The sequence below is a fragment of the Bos indicus x Bos taurus genome, chromosome 7 (assembly GCF_003369695.1).
Source record: "Bos indicus x Bos taurus breed Angus x Brahman F1 hybrid chromosome 7, Bos_hybrid_MaternalHap_v2.0, whole genome shotgun sequence".
Taxonomy (NCBI): domain Eukaryota; kingdom Metazoa; phylum Chordata; class Mammalia; order Artiodactyla; family Bovidae; genus Bos; species Bos indicus x Bos taurus.
In genome coordinates, this window is record NC_040082.1 from 52,191,019 (window position 1) to 52,209,577 (window position 18,559).

At 47.9% G+C, this 18,559-nt stretch overlaps 1 protein-coding gene across 2 annotated transcripts in view; it reads left to right on the forward strand.

The window, feature by feature from the left end:
• Nucleotides 1-18,307, forward strand: part of DPYSL3 (dihydropyrimidinase like 3) — a 116,926-nt gene extending 98,619 nt beyond the window's left edge. For both annotated transcript variants that reach the window (XM_027546049.1, XM_027546050.1), the window contains exons 8-14: nt 2,481-2,601; nt 6,457-6,613; nt 7,295-7,436; nt 9,301-9,471; nt 10,891-11,070; nt 14,647-14,809; nt 16,070-18,307. In XM_027546049.1, the coding sequence (XP_027401850.1) occupies nt 2,481-2,601; nt 6,457-6,613; nt 7,295-7,436; nt 9,301-9,471; nt 10,891-11,070; nt 14,647-14,809; nt 16,070-16,158 (1,023 nt within the window). In that variant the 3' untranslated portion in view covers nt 16,159-18,307. The remainder of the gene's footprint in view (nt 1-2,480; nt 2,602-6,456; nt 6,614-7,294; nt 7,437-9,300; nt 9,472-10,890; nt 11,071-14,646; nt 14,810-16,069) is intronic.
• The last annotated feature ends 252 nt before the right edge of the window (nt 18,308-18,559 follow it).

Genomic DNA, 18,559 nt, shown 5'->3' on the forward strand with positions numbered 1-18,559 from the left:
CTTCTCTGGGGTACTTGCTTGTAGCTAGTGTTACGCTCATTGCATGTAACAGAGATAAATGTTGTCCTTTCCCCAGTCTGAGTACTGGCTATTACTCTTATGTAAAGAAGCTCAAGAGAGATAAAACCATTGGTCATCATGCTCAAAGGACTGGAAAACACCCAGTGTGAGCAGGCCAGGGTGATCAGCAGTTTGTGCAGCTTTTCTTAAATGCTGGTCACTGTGGAGAGGTGCTGGCAAGACAGAGTCCTACAGCAGCAGCCAGGGGATTTCTGAGCAAAGTCTATTTTTGTTCCTTGGTTTGTTTTTCCAACCCCCCCCTCCCCATCCCACCGTTCCTCCCTGTTCCTGTCTCCTTTTTAGTAAAAAGCCTCTCAGCCACAGATCTCCACAACCCTGGAAGCCCTTGTGGGTGAAGCTGGAGGGTGATGTAACCTTCCAAAGATAGTCGTGTTGTCAAGGTGCTGAAAACCCTGCAGTGCTTGGGGTGGCGGGGGTGGGTGGGGGGCGAATGAGATCAAAAAAGGCTGGGGCCGTGGTCATGGGGGACCTGGAGTGGTCAGCATAGGCATGAAGAAGGAGGCCTAGGCATGTGAGGAGCATCCGCTCTTGAGTTCGGAGCACACCTGGAGAGCATCTTGAGTGATGCTGTTCAGAGAGCTGAAGCCAAAGCTCAGAGATAGCTCCTGTGATGTCTGGATGCTTCAGGAAGGTGGCCACAGTCACTTGTGCTCTGGGCTCTGGGATCTTGATCTTGCCACATGGAACAGAAAGCAGCCTGGAGGAGGCTAGCTGGACCAGCCAAGTGCTTAGAGTCGGTTTGCTAAGCTGCACCCACCAAGGGCAGTGACTGGTTTGCATTATAAAAACATTAGGCATCTATCTGCAAGCTATTTTGATATTTTAAAAAGTGTTGGGCTGCATGGCTAACCAGAGTTTCATATTTATCCAAAAAGAAACTGTTGCCGATTGAAAGGGAGAATGCCAGCATGTCTGCCTTGGGCTGAATTGGACTAATTCAGGTTTTCGCAGTAATGCAGGCTCTCTCCCTCTGGTCAGAAGCTGTCATCAGCCATACAGCCAAATAGCCAGTCTTCAGGGAACACTTGCCTTGTTCCAGGATTGGGCTCATTGCCTTACAAGGATGAACTATTTTAGTCCTCTCAGTAGCTCTGTATGTCAGGTCCTATTATTATCCCCACTTCACAGAGGAGGAAACTGAGCCTTTGGGAGGTTGTGTAACATTCCTGAAGTTACCCAGCTTCTAAATGGCAGACTCAGGACTTGGACCCAACTCATGAGAAGAGGCCAAGCTCTAAGATCCTGCTTTGTTAATAGAACAGGGTAAAGATTCATTATTTCGTACTTATTACAGTCAATTGTGTTGGTTGGCATGTTCAAAACATGACTTATACATTAGGGTGGGCTGGAGGAGATCAGTAATAAAAGAAATCTTGGAGTTGAGAAGCCTGGGGATGATTAGTATAAGAAACACCTGCAAGAACTGACCCATTGCTGACCATCCAGGAAAGGGTTTAATACCTAGTAGCCTTCACTGGCAGAGAAGGCGATGGCACCCCACTCCAGTACTCTTGCCTGGAAAATCCCATGGACAGAGGAGCCTGGTAGGCTGCAGTCCATGGGGTCGCTACGAGTCGGACAGGACTGAGCGACTTCACTTTCACTTTTCACTTTCATGCATTGGAGAAGGAAATGGCAACCACTCCAGTGTTCTTGCCTGCAGAATCCCAGGGACGGCGGAGCCTGGTGGGCTGCCGTCTTTGGGGTCGCACAGAGTCGGACATGACTGAAGTGACTTAGCAGCAGCAGCAGCAGCCTTCACTGGGGGCTTCCCAGGTGGTGCTGGTGGTAAAGAACCCACCTGCCAATGCAGGAGATGTAAGAGATGTGGGTTTGATCCCTGGGTCGAGAAGATCCCCTGGAGGAGGGCATGGCAACCCACTCCAGTATTCTTGCCTGGAGAGAATTCCTTGGACAGAGGAGCCCGGCAGGCTACAATCCATAGGGTTGCAAAGAATTGGACATGACTGAAGCAGCTTAGCATGCACACAGGCAGCCTTCACCGGTTATTTATACATACTGCTGTTGGGGTTATGTTTTGCCCAGGGATTCTGTCCTGGGCAGATTGGGGAGCAAAGGCTTCCATTATGTGTGGCCCTTGTGATAATCACAGGGAGAGGAGAGAAGAGGCTACTCTGTCCAGGCACTGCTCTCACCTAACAATCCCTTGCTTACACACCCTCCTGATCTCCACTTCCCAGGAGAGGGGTGGGGTCTGAGATGCCCGGTGAAGGGAGAGTTGGAAGCCACAGATCTGAGGTTTGGATCCAGGGTGTGGAGCTCCAGGTCCTCAAGGCTTGTAACCTCTGTTTGGCACTGCATTCTCAGTCTGTGGAGGCCGGGGGTGGTGCTTGGAGACAGTCCTGTTCCCTTTGACTCCCAGGGATTGTTTCTTGCAGCTGGAAGCTGAGGCTGTGTTCCGCGCCATCACCATTGCTAGCCAAACCAACTGTCCTCTCTACATCACGAAGGTCATGAGCAAGAGTGCAGCCGACCTCATCTCGCAAGCCAGGAAAAAAGGTGATTTGGGCTCCAGAGATCTCAGAACCTCTAAAGAGCTGTGTGACTCCTTCCTCCCAGCTGTCCTGTATCAGCAGTGCCTGTTTGGCTCATCGCCCTGCTCTCTGGGAAGCCCCTCATCCTTGTTAGTCTGTTGGATCCTTTCTGCATCCTGTGTGGATGGCAGGATCTCTGGGTTTCTTCTACTTGGCAGATGAGTAAACTGAGGCTCAGGAAGGGTAAGTGGTCTGCCCAAGATGATACAGCTTGAATCTGTTCTTTGGAGAGTTGGTACATCTTTTTTCTCCCCGTGATCTTTCACTGTCAGTTCATATTATCTGAACTTTATAAATGGACATATTGGTCAGGATTATATCGAGTGCAGCAGTCAGAATCCCAGCCAAACGGACTTAAACAATTTTTGGCTGAAGGTGTTTTAGCCGTGGCTGGATCAAGGGATTTAAACAATACTATTATGGCTCTTTCATTCTTACACCTTTCTGGACTCTGCTTTCTTCTCTTTTGGCTTTATCTTCAGTATGAACAGTGATAAGAATTAATGCTAAAAGCTGCTGTTGTCCTCCACAGTTGGTGGGGGCATGATGAAGGAGTGGAGAATGTCTTTTCCAACAGCTCAAGCCAAAGTCCCCAGAAAGACTGCCATTGCCTTGGCTTAGGGCGTGGGTTCATCTCTGAACCGGTATCTGCTCCTGAGATGGTGTAATTGGCCAGGGTTGAGGGGAGGAAGTGCAGGGGTTCCCACCCCCTGAGCCATGCAGGTCAGCACAGGTTATTTCAGAGCAGGCGTTGAATGGGTCTGCATAGGATATCCAGCTACGGTATGGCTGTCATGACCCCAAGCTCTGTAATCAAGACCTTCTGACGTCTGCTTCCTTCCTCCATGGCGGCTAACTTCGCTTCCTGTGCTCACCTTGTGCCAAGCTCAAGTTTATCTTCATTTCAAAGCCTGGTTTCTTGCTCCCTGTTGTCCTCAGTGGCACCTTAATGGGCCCACTAGTGAACAGAGTGAGTTGAGACCTAGGAGCCGTAGGGGTTTGTGTTTAGATGCAAGGGAGGATTTCCTAGGCCCGGCTATACGATCATGCCCGCCGTGTGCCGGTCGGGAGACTAACCATGAGTGACTAATTTCCCAAACTCAGAACTGGCCTGTGAAACTCCACATGTGAGTGTCTGAGGGGATAAAAATAGTCCCAGCTGACTGGCGGCTGAGTGTGTGGCTGCCCGGCCTTCCGGCAGAGGAGACCCTTTTCTTCTGGGAGGGGAAGCTTCCTAATTGCCCTGACAGCCTTTCTAGCTGCCTGATTCTGGGTCACCGCCTGCCTTACCCTGCTCACAGGAAGCCTGCTGGTTCTCTCTTGGCTTCTAAGTGTCTCCATATGATACGGCGTGGCTGCTCCGCTGGGTATGAGTCATCGGGACAGAACCAGGAGAGCAGGAGAGCAGTCCAGTGCTCCTTACCCAGCCTTCAAAAAGGGAAAAAAAGGAAAAAGGAGAAGGGATCCCTGGGAGTGGGGACTACTGTGCTTCCAATGCAGGGGGAATAAGTTCTATCCCTGGTTGGGGAACTAAGATCCCACCTGCCATGGAGCCAAAAAAAGAAAGGAAAAGAAAAGTTCACGGAGGACACCCCTACACCTCTCCCCCTGGCCATCTACCATCCTCACCCTCTTGTGCCTTCTGCTGGTGGCTACATCCAGCCTGGGACCCATTCTTGGATGACCTGGGGGCTTCAAAGACAGGGTGTTTCAATTGTATGCTGAGTCTTGTTTTAAATTTCAGGTAGAAAAATTTTCCACCCTTAGCCTTTTGGATCATGACTCTAGCAAGGAGAATTAGTACAGCTTGGTCTCTAAGGTGGAAGGAAGGCATCACTTTAGTGATGAAAGACTGGCTGCTGAGATTGAAGCCAATAAACATGTCGTGAACTGTCATCCTCAGGGAAAGTCAGGAGCATTCAGAGCGAGAAGACAGAGTATGGTGGGATTCATTCTTCCCTCTGGACCAGAGAAGTTTAAGTCCTAGGGTGTTTAATCCCCAAGTGCTCTGTGGCATGTCTGCCTGGCTGCTCAGAATCAACATTAGGAATTTCAGTTTAGTGAGGGCCAACGCTATGCCTTGCACTGAGAGAACTACTATTGTCATGTAGAACTCACGAAGGACCCTGAGAATTTGGCATTTGTTGTCGCCATTTTTCCAGTGAGGAAATTGAAGCCCATCTCGTCCAGAATCTCCCAGCTGGGAGAGGTAGACTCCAAAGCCAGTTGTAGTAAATTACAATCTGTGCTTATTCTAGTCTTCCGTCTAAAGACAGTCCAAAGGGAGAGGCGTCCACATTTAAGTTTTTATTTCTCATAATTGTATTTGAGTGCTTGCTTTTCATTTCTTCATTTCTTTGTTGCTTTAGTTCAGTAAATATTTTTGGAAAGCCCTTGAAATTCTCATTGGTCCTGTGTGGATCCTTCTCACTACCATCCCAAGGAGCAGGACTATCTTGTAGGAATCATTGCTGTTGCTTCCTTATTTTGCACGTGGCAGACAATGCAAGTCAATCATGAGTGTTCTCTAGTGAGACCAGAGCATATTTAGAATTCTTCCCAATACAGGCAACCAAAACCATTTGATTGGAGCTGAAGCAAGGCAAAACCTGTAGTCTTGGCCATAGAGCCTTCTTAGATGTCCATCTTGTGGGGAACCTGACTGTGGAAGACAGAGGACCAAACTTAAAGAAGCTGAGGGCTGCACCAGCATCTTTAGCCCAAGAATCTGGCACAAAGACACTTGGTACCAACCCACCCTCTATGAGATGGCATTTGCCTTCTGTATTACCATCCCTTCTTTAAGAAGCTCAGCTTAGGTCAGTATGTGTTCCAATATCCTTCCTCCTGTCTTCCAGTTTGGGCATTTCAGCCCCACATTTCCAAAAACAGGGTCCTAGAAGCCAGCCTCATCTTTGCTGTGTCCCAGCTTGTTGGGTGTCTTTGAGCAAATTCCCTTGTTGCCATAGGTTAAGGAGTAACAAACATGATGGAAAAAGATCATGAGGCCTGTCATCCATGGGAATGGGTTTTACTTGGTGGAGCCAAAGCGTGTCCATGCAGCAGCAGAATCTAGCAGTTCCCAGTGATGTGGGCACATATGGGGCTTTGGACTCTACAGTGGAAAGGAGTATGAGGCGTAAAGAAATCACTTTTCCATAGTATCTCCCAAGTGCCAGACGCTCTGTGTATGCCAAACCCTTCATTTTCACAAAGCTGGGGAGTAGACATTGTCTTATGTCATCAATTCCAGGACCGATTTATTCCACATTTTCACATTTCTGAAATGGGGATGAATCTTATAGTTAATGTATATATTTTTTCTTTTGCTTCAAATTTTAATTTATCTGAAAATTTGAAAAGAAATGCTGCATCTTGTGGGGCTTCCCAGGTGGCTCAATGGTAAAGAATCTGCCTGCCAATGCAGGAGACATGGGTTCAATTCCTGGGTCAGAAAGATTTCCCTGGAGAAGGAAATGGCAGTCCACTCCAGTTTTCTTGCCTGGAAAATCCCATTGACAGAGGGGCCTGGTGGGCTACAGTCCATGGGGTCACAAAGAGTCGGACACGACTGAGCCATTGAGCATGAATGCATGCTGCATCTTGCAACTAGTGGCTTCTACCAAATACAAAATTGTTCCCATTTAGAAGATAGAAAAGCAAAGGCTTAGAAAAGCTGGGAATGTGCACTTGAACCCCGCCTGCCTGACTTCAGAGCAACATCTTTGAGAATGCTAAGTAGGGGCCATGATTATCTAAGCCTGTCCCAGGGCAGCACATACATTATTCAAACCTATTGCCTCTCACCCTCCCCTTCCAGGAAACGTGGTCTTTGGTGAGCCCATCACTGCCAGCCTGGGCACGGATGGGACCCATTACTGGAGCAAGAACTGGGCCAAGGCGGCTGCGTTTGTGACATCCCCACCTCTGAGTCCTGACCCGACCACTCCAGACTACATCAACTCCTTGCTGGCCAGGTTGGTGCAAAATGACAAGGAGTGGGTGTTGCGTGGAGACGTATTGGGGCCAATGGAATGAGGACCAGGGCCACCCATCCATCAGCTAGACTAGAGTCTGCCTTGAGAAAAGCAAATCAGGAATTCCCCTGCAGTGCTGAGCACAGACAATGGGCTCTCCACCATTGTATTTTAAAAGATACTCCAGTAAAAGGTACTTTAGTAATGGTAACATTGTATGCCAAGCACTAGGGTGAGATTACACATGTGATCTCATTGTTCCTTACAACAAACCTCACCCTGAGTGAGGAACTATCAGCACTGTTTTACAGATTGAGGAATTGAAGGTCCAGGAGACAAAAACTCACTTCCCTAGTTTTAACAGCTGGTCATGAGGACCACAGAACCAAAATTATAGGGAGACTCGTTTGCTGCTGCCCGCTATGGATAAGTCCCATCACTCGTCTGGGTCCCTTTTTTACTGTTACATAAGAAATGATCTAATCCACTCCCCATTTTCCAGATGGGGTAACTGAGTCTCGGGCAGTAGAAAAAATCACCTAAGTTCACAGTTGGCAAGAGGGAGGGGAAGGATTCCAAACTCAATGCACAGCACTCCACATCCTTACCCTAGACCCTTGTTTCTGGGCCCCTGGGGAGCCTCTAGTCTCCTTGTTCACGTGGATCTCTTTCCTCGGCCAGTGGAGACCTGCAGCTCTCCGGGAGTGCCCACTGCACCTTCAGCACTGCCCAGAAAGCCATCGGGAAGGACAACTTCACCGCCATTCCCGAGGGCACCAACGGTGTGGAGGAGCGCATGTCTGTCATCTGGGACAAGGCTGTGGTGAGGATGGAGGTCCCAGGAGGGCAGCTGAGGCCAGATCAGAATGTCCTGCTCCTTGCTCCTCTTCACCCCTGGGGGCGCTGGGTGTGCAGATGAGGCCTCATACCTGCCCAGGTATCTCTGGAACCAGGTGGTTCGTGAATGTCCGTTCTAGAGTGATGAGTCCCAAGGGCTGGGTTCTGAGGAGGCCTCCTAGATTGTGAAGGACTACGAATCAGGTGGTGCTAGTGGTAAAGAATATACCTGTCAACGCAGGAGACGTAAGAGATGTGGGTTCGATCCCTGGGTTGGGAAGATCCCCTGGAGAACAGCCTGGCAACCCACTCCAGTACTCTCACCTGGAGAATCCCATGGACAGAGGAGCCTGGCGAGCTACAGTCCATAAGGTCGCAAAGAGTCAGAGAGGACTGAAGCAACTTACCATCCATGCACATGAACCAGAAACACACCCTTCATCTGATGGTGTGAATAAAGGATTGGCTATAATCCTTTGACATGATAGGCAAGGGGTCTATGACCAAGACTCAAGTCAGTTGCTCACCAAGGATGCCCTGCACTGGGCTGTGTGGTCATCCAGACTGTACAGGTAATTGTCAGAGTCTTCTGGCAAAGTGGTGTGCTTTTACTTTCCTTGTTCACATCACAGAAGCTGACAAAAAACATAGCCATGCAAATGAAGTCACTTCCTAAGATGTGACTAACCTTTATAAAACTCATTATTAAGTTGATCACTTCCCTCTGTTTTATTTAAAACATCCTAGACACTCATTTCAGAGCCAAATAAAATACACATCTGCACCATGTAATCCAAGTTTCCTTTTTTTTCCCCCTCTTGGTTCTCAGGAAGGTCAAAACTAGATTTTAAACTAAATTCTTATTTCCTTACCCAAGATTTTTGTTTTGAAAAGGGGCAAAGTATAAATATTTTTGTCTCTTCTCATATAAACTTAGGTTTTTTCATCTTCTCTTACATTGTTATGTATTTATGAGTGTCTGTGTATATATATTTATTTTGGCACTATCTGGAGCTGCTAAAAGGTAATACATATCTTAAAATTACTCACATGATACCTGCTGAATAAAGAACACTTGTAAACCACAGCAAAGTTCACACATAAAAAAAAAATCACTCAGAATTCCACAACCCAGGGATAATCATTGTTTTCATTTGGGCAAGGTTCCTCCATATTTATTGGGTGCCTATGCAAATAGAAATATCTAAAATATGGGCTCACAGTTACATTTGCTTTTACTTTGAAATCTCTATAATCCCTTTTGGAGTTAGAAGGGATAAATAAGTAAGTAAATGTATGTACATATCTGGAAAAAACATGCATACTTCCAGAGCAGTAAATTCCATCCTAAGCCATGCAGCCATGCGTTTGTCCATTTTGTCTGGGTGATCCTGACAGCCCAGAGCTAGAGCTGATTCTGTAGCTCACTGGGTGGACTTCTGTGCTCACCACTTCTGAAGCCCCTCTTTGTATTTCTGGGTCTAAGCCCACCCAGTGAGCTACAGAATCACTGGAAGGACTGATGTTGAAGCTGAAACTCTTAATACTTTGGCCACCTGATATGAAGAGCTGACTCATTTGAAAAGACCCTGATGCTGGGAAAGATTGAAGGCAGGAGGAGAAGGGAATGACAGAACATGAGATGGTTAGATGGCATCACTGACTCAAGGGACACGAGTTTGAGTAAACTCTGGGAATTGGTGATGGACAGGGAGCCCTGGCTTGCTGCAGTCCTTGGGGTCGCAAAGAGTCGGACACGACTGAGTGACTAAACTGAACTGAACTGTGGTCACCCTGCCCTGAACTCAGAAGCCCTGGAGGGACCATTTTGTGTGTGTGTATTTTTACAGGCCATGGGGAAAATGGATGAAAACCAGTTTGTGGCCGTGACAAGCACAAATGCTGCCAAGATTTTCAATCTGTATCCTCGCAAGGGAAGAATATCCGTGGGCTCTGACAGTGACCTGGTGATCTGGGATCCAGATGCTGTCAAGATCGTCTCTGCCAAGAACCACCAGTCGGTACGGCCTGAGTGGGTGGGCATGGAGCAGAGTGGGGAACATGGGTGGGGAACAGGGACAGGAGAGATGTGAGTTTGTGGTGAGCCAGGGTAATCGGGCGAGGATGTGTTGCAATAACCAATCATCCTGAATTACCAGGGATATAAAACCTCAGCAGTTTATTTCTCACTTCTGCTTTGCAAAATGAGTGGGCAGAGAAGAGGGCTCTGCCCATTACAGTCACTCAGGGCAGGGGCCTGTAAAGGCACCCTCTCTACCTGCGCTATATGACCTCTGAGCCCGGGGGCTGGGACGTGGCCCTGAAAGCTTTCCCAGGACGTCACTTCCTCTCCCCCGGCACTGGCCAAAGCCAGGCCTATGGACATACTTCACTCCAGGAGGGCCAGCAGTGCAACGATACCTGGTGCCCAGAAGGAGAAAGCACAAGAAAAAATCAGTCAACAGCTCTGATAACTTCCTCATGAGGAATTTCATGTGAAAGATAGTAGTTAAAGCCTAGTACCCTTGTGGCTCAGTGGATAAGACTCCTCTTGCAATGCAGAAGATGTGGGTTTGATCCCTGGGTCGGGAAGACTCCCCTGGAGAAGGAAATGGCAACCCACTCCAGTATTCTTGCCTGGAGAATCCCATGGACAGAGGAGCCTGGTGGGCTACAGTCCATGGAGTCACAAGAGACAGATGTGACATACCACGACCACCTGACAGATCGGGGCATAAAAATGTTTGTTAGGAAAATGTGTTTTCAAGCACTTATGTTTTTGGCACTGTGTTTTTAATTTGTTGAATTTTTGTAACACTCTTGTCCAGGTGGCGCTCTTATTATCCCCACTTTTTAGATAAGGAAGGAGAGATGCAGAGAGATTAAATAATGCAGCAAGTAAATGTGAAGCTAGGGTTCAAACCCAGATAATTTGACTCCAAACCGATATCCTTAACCACTTTGCAACACTGCCTTGCTCTTACTGAATAAATGAGGAAGGTAGGGGAAAAGCCCATTTTGGGTGGTAGTGGCCATTGCTTAAACATTGTGTCAAATCACATTATTGAATTTTGAGCTAGCAGAGACATAAGGGTTGTATAACCCATCCACCCAGTACAAGACAGCATATACACCATTGCTGCCAGTTACTCACCTTCTCTTTGAACACTGCCAGTGACAAAAATTTACTTCCATGTGAGGACCCTACAAAAGATTGGATGCTTCTCTTCACCAGGAAGCCCACTCTTAGCAAGCATCTGTCTCCTGAGGTCTCTGCCCACTGAAAGGTTGCAGACAGTTTGTAAGCTGTTCCCAGCTTACCTGTTGAATCAGTTCCTAGGGATGCTAAAGGTGGGATCCCAAGCCCAGGAGAACTGTGTTTCTCTTTCTCTCCCCACTGTACCCATAACCAAGGCTTCGCCCCTCACCCCTGTCTCTAGGCTGCAGAGTACAACATCTTTGAAGGCATGGAGCTGCGCGGGGCTCCTCTGGTGGTCATCTGCCAGGGCAAGATCATGCTGGAAGATGGCAACCTGCACGTGACCCAGGGGGCTGGCCGCTTCATCCCCTGCAGCCCCTTCTCGGACTACGTCTACAAGCGCATTAAAGCCCGGAGGAAGGTGAGAAGCAGGTGGAGCCCAGAGGTGGGGGGAAAGGGCTCTGTGACCCATTCAGCACATGTGTAGGAACCACTAGATGGGGAGGGGTCTGTGTGCTCTGCTGCTGGTAAGTCGCTTCAGTCGTGTCCGACTCTGTGCGACCCCAAAGATGGCAGCCCACCAGGCTTCCCGTCCCTGGGATTCTCCAGGCAAGAACACTGGAATGGGTTGCCATTTCCTTCTCCAATGTATGAAAGTGAAAAGTAAAAGTGAAGTCGCTCAGTCGTGTCCGACTCTTAACAACCCCATGGACTGCAGCCTACCAGGCCCTGCCATCCATGGGATTTTCCTGGCAAGAGTACTGGAGTGGGGTGCCATCACCTGCTCCGCTGTGTGCTCTAGATCCTCCCAAAGAGATTCACAGCAAAGGTCTCTTCCCAAAGGACAATTGCACAGATTTAATGGCCTGAAATCCATTTTATAAAAGGGGGTTTCAAAAACTTTCTTAGCTAAAGAAAGCTTTTTTCCAACAATTTCTCATCTTTAGAGTGCTTTTTCTCAAAGTAGTGTTGAAATATTTTAATAATTCAAAATAATTCTGTATATATTTTTAAGAAATAATTTACTCTTTAAGGCTTACAACAAGAACCAGCAGACCACGCCCACCGCTCCGTGTCTTGCATCCCATCTTGTATCTACCTGGTTCGAACCATCCATCGGGGCAAATGTTTATAACTCTTTTAGCAAGTTCTGTAGTTCAAATAAAATCTTACTTATGCCCCAGATTTCACAGATAAATAGTAGGTGGACACACACACAATAAGTAGGCAGATACATTCACGTGTACATGTTTATGTATATGTCTACCTGCCCCCCTACCTCCCTACACATTACAGACAGGGTAGCTCTGGCTGATGGAGGGATGAGGCTCAGAACTCTGTTCGGCTCCCTCTCCTATCCCTGCACCATCCTCCAGGTCTCCTCCCTGTAGGGAAGCCTTAGGGCTCTGGGATTGTGAAATTTGAGCCCTAATCCTGACGACCTTGCCTTATAAAAGGGATAAAGTCATCTGTACACACAGTTTGGTTCGGGGGCGGGGGGAAGATGGTGTGGGGGGAGGAGGCAGGGGGTGCACTTTGTCAATCAGTGTGGGCCAGGCTGGACCCAAACTCACTTCCATGCCTGGACCCATGCAGGGGTCTTCACCTACCTGCAGAGCACATGGCCTGGGAAACTGGCTCTGAGAGGGAGGTTGGGTGTTGCTTTTGGTTCACAGCTTGTGACAGTGTGAACAAAGCAGGACGGGACAGGGATGCCAGAATGCAGTTATAACCAAGGCCTCAGCTGGACTGGTCTTGAAAGGGATCTGGGCCTTATAATCACTCCCTCTGCTTCCTCACCCTCCCACCCCAGCCCCAGGCAGAGGGTGAGGCTTTGGGCCAAGTGGCTCTCTTCATTTGAGGGCAGTTCTTGGGTGCGAGTCCAGTGAAACCTTCCTGTTGCCAGCACCCCCAGCAGCTGGCAGAACGTGGGGTGGGGCCTGGGGACAGGAAGTGAGTGCCGTTCGTGATATCATTAGAGAGAAGCTCCCAGAAACTCGGTATGTCAGTGTCCCGCCCGACTCCTAGACGCCAGTGAGTACAGTAAGTGGTCATCTAGCCTTGTGTGGACATTTGCAGCACCAGGGGCCTCCCCATCTCAGGAGGCAGCTGGCCAGCCTTGTCTGTGAGAACCGATTTCTTTTTTTTTCCTGTTTTTGTTTTTACATGTAATGTTTTATTGGAAGGTGAACTGATAATCCAACCAGTTATAAAAGCAAAAGCAGAAGATTCTAGAATTATGATGGAGATATAAGCATATATTGAAATAAATTAATCAGAATTCTGAGAATCCAGCTACTTTTGTGCAGATAGCCCAGCATGATCTTAGTTGTCCAGTTATTGAGCTCAGATCTGGGGAGTTCCTTCTAGTTTCAGACCCAGAGTTACTGAGGCAGTCACTGAGTAGAAGCCAGAGAGAATCCATTTTGTCCAGAGCCCCACGGATGGCAGCAGCCTTATCCGTAGCCTCCATAGGAGCCTGCTGGGCTCAAGTCTGCCTCCCTGAAGCTCACTTCTGCTCCAGGCACCTGCAGAAAATGAGCTGAACCCACCTCTGAGCATCTCTGTGTTCCCAAAGTCATCTGCCCTTCATTCTAAATATCCCTGCAGCCTTCCACTATTCATTAATGATAGTGCTCTAAGTCCCCTTCCCATCCTTCTCTATGAGTAATCGTTTTGAAGGTAGGTAACATGGAGTAGAATTCTACAGTCCATTTCTGGCCTAACAGAAAAGAGAAAGACACTCAGAAATCCTATGTATCAGCTTTGTATCTCCATGAATGTGATTTTGCCTCTGGACCCCAAGAAATGTTGATGAAATACAGTTATTGGTCAAGGTTTTGAAGGAGTACAGATGTAGCCATCCTCTTACCTGAATCCTGAGCGTCTGCATTTGATGAGCTTTGCCTCTGCACCTGTGCCTGAGTCACTGCTAGAGGAGAGGGGCGGCTCTGTGTGACTTCCTGGGAGTCTTACAATGGGCCGTCCTGTGCTGTCAGGCTCTCTGGTGGCCTGTCCTCGTTGCCTCGCCTCTGGCCAATGATAAGAAATAGGTGAAGGTTGCATGCTGGCTGTTATGCTGCCTTGGGTGGTCTTGCAGTGTTTGCATAATAGACTGGGAGTGCCTTTGAGGGAGGCACTCTGTTTCCTGTGAAACCATGAGCCCTCGTCACACCATGCCTGGCACAGAGCCTGCAGTTGGGTGGTGTTGCTGGTGGGCTCCACGGTCCCAAGGCAAGCGCACAGGCACAGCCAGAGGCCAGTGGGTCAGACCCCATAAGCTGCTGCTTCTGATCTGTGCTGAGGAGCATGAGGATGAAGCCCCCACGGGGACACATCCCTGCCAGCAAGGACCTCGTCTCAAACTGCTACCCTTCCCACCCAGTCTGCTCTGCCACCCAGGTGGTTCTTCTATTCATTAATGTTCACACTGTCGGTTTCCTCTGCTGAGAACTCTGCCATCGGGCCGCCACTCTGCCTCCCCAGCCTCCTCCCTTTAAGGTCCCACACAAGCACCTTTGAACCTTTAGCTAGAACCTTTAGCTAGAAGCGGCCTTCACCCGCCACCTCCATGGTCTCTATCACAACACCCACTTTGTTTTATACTGCTTCTCTTTTCCTTAAAATAACCTTTTAATTTTTCCCGTTTCACTGAGATATCATTGACATGCAGCACAAACATGTTTGAGGTGTACAGCATAATGATTTGACTTACATGGAATGATTCCCACAATAAGTTTAGTGAACACCATCATCTCATAGATACAAAGGAATAGAAAAAACATTTTCCTCTCTTAGGATTTACATTCTTAACAACTTTCATTTTTAATGGACAGCAGTGTTAAATACCTTTATCATGTTGTACACTGCATCCCTAGTATTGAAAAATAATATGATTATTTTCTAGCTCTCACTACACACACTGCCTCATCTGTGCTGCCTGGTACAGACCCTTGGCTGTTGAAAGACTAAAGGGTGCCTTCTCTCTCTGCTGCAGATGGCGGACCTGCACGCTGTGCCAAGGGGCATGTACGATGGGCCGGTGTTCGACCTGACCACTACGCCCAAGGCGAGCACCCCCGCCGGCTCCACCCGGGGCTCTCCCACGCGGCCCAACCCGCCGGTGAGGAACCTGCATCAGTCTGGATTTAGCCTGTCAGGTGAGTCGGGACAAGCTGATGGTTTGCTGAGCCAAAGAGAAGTCCTGGCGGGAAAGGAAGCCAAGGTTTAGCTAGATGGAACATCAGGATTGAAAGGTGACCAGTTCTGCTTAGAGATCACACCTGCTGGGGGCGGGGCGAGGGCGGGGCCGGACGGCATGGTTTCCTAATGAACTGGGTATGACTTTCTGCCTTAGATTGGGTGAGCTCCGCAGTATATTTTCTTTCCATTGCCCAGGTTAATAGATAATTTTTATGCTCAAATTGCAACAGCTTCTTCCAGCCTAGGATTTTATTTATCTTCTCCCTTTCCTTGTCATAATAATAATGCTAGCCACAGCTACGAACATTTACCATGGCTTAGCTATATCATGAATCTTTAAGAACTCTCTGATGTTCTTAGAAAATGTTCAACTGCTCCATAACCATAGTGTAGATAACCAGTAAGTGTAGATTTGCATCTCTCTGATGAAAACTTTGAAGTGAGGTAAGTGAGATAATAAGAAGACAAAGACACATGTAAAGGGACAATAATTGTGTGGGGAAGAAGTGCGAGAAATGGGAAAACAGGGAGGAAAAGATAAAAGGGGGCAGAGGGGAGGAAGAGGGAGGAAAAATGCTAAAACTTGAGGCGACAGTATCAGAGATCACATATGCTAGTTGCCTGAAATTTTTCTGTGTTTTTGCCATGTTTCATTGCTCCCTGACTACTGTCATGCCTAAGCTTTTGTGTGTGTGTGTGTGTGTGTGTGTGGCTACTTTCTGAAAAGGAGTGCATATTTCATTTTAGCTGTATCCCCAGGTCAGACCATCACCACTCCAGGTTGTGAGACCCTGACAGGCAAGTTGCCTGATCTCGCACAGCCTCAGTCACCTCTTCTGTAAAATGGGGTAATAATGGTACCCCCTTCCAGGATCGTGATGAGGACTGAATGAGGTGATCTGAGAAGCACTTCAGAGTTGCTTATCACAGTGCCACATGAGCAGCTGTTTTTCATATCACTTCCGTTGTTCTTTTTATTGTCATTGTTATGATGCAGAGGGTCTGATGAAATCCAATAAGAATCTGGCTTCTCCTGCAAAGGGTTGTTTTCAGCAGAGTGGGTACGGAAAGTCTGGACTACCTGACAGACTGAAATGGAAGTTTCTTGGGAGATGAGGAGGGCATTTACTATCTTATGCTCTTCAAATTAATCCATTTTCTCTCTTGTCCACACCCCCACCTCCCTTTATTCCCTGGGAATTTCTTGTCACCTGCAGGCACCCAAGTGGATGAGGGGGTCCGCTCGGCCAGCAAGCGCATCGTAGCGCCCCCTGGAGGGCGTTCTAACATCACATCCCTGAGTTAAGCGACCCCTCCCCCAAAGAGAGGGGCAGAAGCAAGAAGAGATTCTTTTGAAGCCAAAATGGTACACCAATATTTAAGAAGGAAAGCGAATCCAAACAGTTTCGATCTAAAGAATCAATAAGCCTCAAGCCTTATGTTTCTCCAATGTTAACGCTCGCTTGCCTAGCTTTACGAATATTGCTTTGATTTCTGTTGATGCATAGCCTGGATTTGTTTGACGCCCCTCCCCCCATTTACATGCATGCAATCGGGCCGCTAAGGCAAAGCGTCTGCTATATAGTGTTGAGAGCGTGTGTAGTGCTGCATCTTACGACAAGGGGACAGACAAGTGGGGACGGCAGGAAAATGAACAAAAGGGACGCCGGTTATTTGGGGTGAGTGGGTGGTGGGAACCCAGAGCAAGGCGGAGGGCTCAGAGGGGCTGGGGTAGGGTGTGGACGGGGGAGGCGGGTGGGTGAGCATAGGGGGTCTTGTGTATTGTGTTGATGAAGTATGTTAATTTCCACGAAAGATGGCCGCTCGGGGCAGCTGGTACTCCACCACGGGCCCCTGGGGTCCACAGACCAGGAAGGCGATCTTCGGGTTCGGGACTCTGTCATGTCCTCTCCTAGTAGATTTTAGCCCTCGGAACATTTTATTAAAACACCAAAACCCAACCATTGCTTCCACCTTTTTGGTCGTGCCAGTGTTTGGTCGGGCCTCTTTCTCAGTGTTGCTTTCAAATTCTTCTCTTTCCTGGGTTGGGAACTAGGAGGAGAGAGAAGCAATGACCTTTCTCTTCCTCTTGCCCTCCCTGCCTCTTTGGTGCTCTTAAAAGGCAGCAGCTGGGAGGACAGAGCCGGCCGGGGCGGGGAGGGCTGCCGCACTTAAGTAACACCTCCCTCTAAACACCTGGCGATCACCTCTCAAGCTCATTAAATGGAGACAAGCAAGAGGCTTCTCAAGTTAGGCCTGGAGCTGAGGAGGACTTCTCTTGCCAGGGGTGAGTGATTCTCTTGCTCTCCTAAGATCCAGGCACATCTTTTATTGAATATGATTTTTTTTGGTTATTGTTGGAAGTTTGTTTTCTTAGGTGTTCCCTAGCTTTTATTACTAACAGAGAATCTCGGCTCATAAGGGAGGCAGCAGAGTTGTGAGAAAGGCAGTCTGAAGCAAAAGGATCACGTTCTGTTGCCGCGGTTGTTTGTCAATTCTGAACCATCTCTTGCCATTTCCCTTAGCATACCCTGTGGGGGAACTTTTTGTTTCAGTACCAGAGTCTCCCAGTGAGTTTCCATGTGACATGACACGTAAAAGAAATTAGCCTAGTGTTAGCATTTGCCTTGTCGGTCAGACCTGAATGTCCAATTCCCTATCGTTCCACTTATGAAAATTCAGTTTTGGAGCAAGTTCCGTGATCCCGCTGAGGTCCATATTGCAGGGAAAACATATTCAACCCGGTGTCAGACTTTGGTGCTTAGGGGCTCCAGCTGGTAGGTCCTGAAACCCTGTGAACTAAGTACTTTCAAGGAAAGAGCAAACACCTTTCAAGTGCTTAGGAGAAGCCATTATCTCTGCAGGTTTTAGTAAGTGTAAGACCAGAGAAGAGGGGGTACATGGCTAAAAAGGAGTTTGGAAATAGCCAAGGAAGAGGATTTCCCTAGCAATGTACCTTTCTGTTCTAATCATGGAAAAGATTATTTCCTTTCATAAAAGGAGTCTTGCTGTTTTTAAGGCTTTTTTCATGGTGCCTTTATCTTAGGAGAAATTTAAGCGAAGGGGAGGTTGCAGCTCTTGATTTATATACTCAGAGATTTGGGGGCCTTTGGTAGAACTCAGAATGACAGTTTTGCAGGCAGAGGGAGCTAGTCAGATCAGAAGCTTTCATATATACCTCATTGGCTGGGCTGTGCTTTAAGGTACATTGCAGTACCAGCCACAACCACCAGATGGAGGAAAAGACACATAAATGACTAGTCCAGGCATCCTCTTGTGTGCAGTCTGCTGCTCCTATCTAATCCCTGAGTCCTGCTCAGCCTCCCCACGACCTCTATGTGCTTTGAAAAATAAATCTTTCATGGCCAAATTGGCTGCGTTTAGCACTTCTGAATGAAACACTGAGCCAGAACTTTATATTCTGCACAATTTTTTTTTTTTTTTTGCTGAAGGAACAACCCCTATATGCATTCATGATGGGCAACTTAACTGAGGAAGTCTCCCTGTCTTCACTTACTATTAGTAACTTTCCAAGCACAGAAATTTCTGAGAATTCCAAGAAAACTCCCAGTATATTGTTGACATTGAGTTCTGGTTCTTTGTTACTTAAGGTAAAATTTGTATTCGAATGTGCCCTGATCCATGAGACCCATCAAAGAGCTCTGTCCAAAGGGTTTAGGAAGAGAACATGATGGTGAGCCACAGCC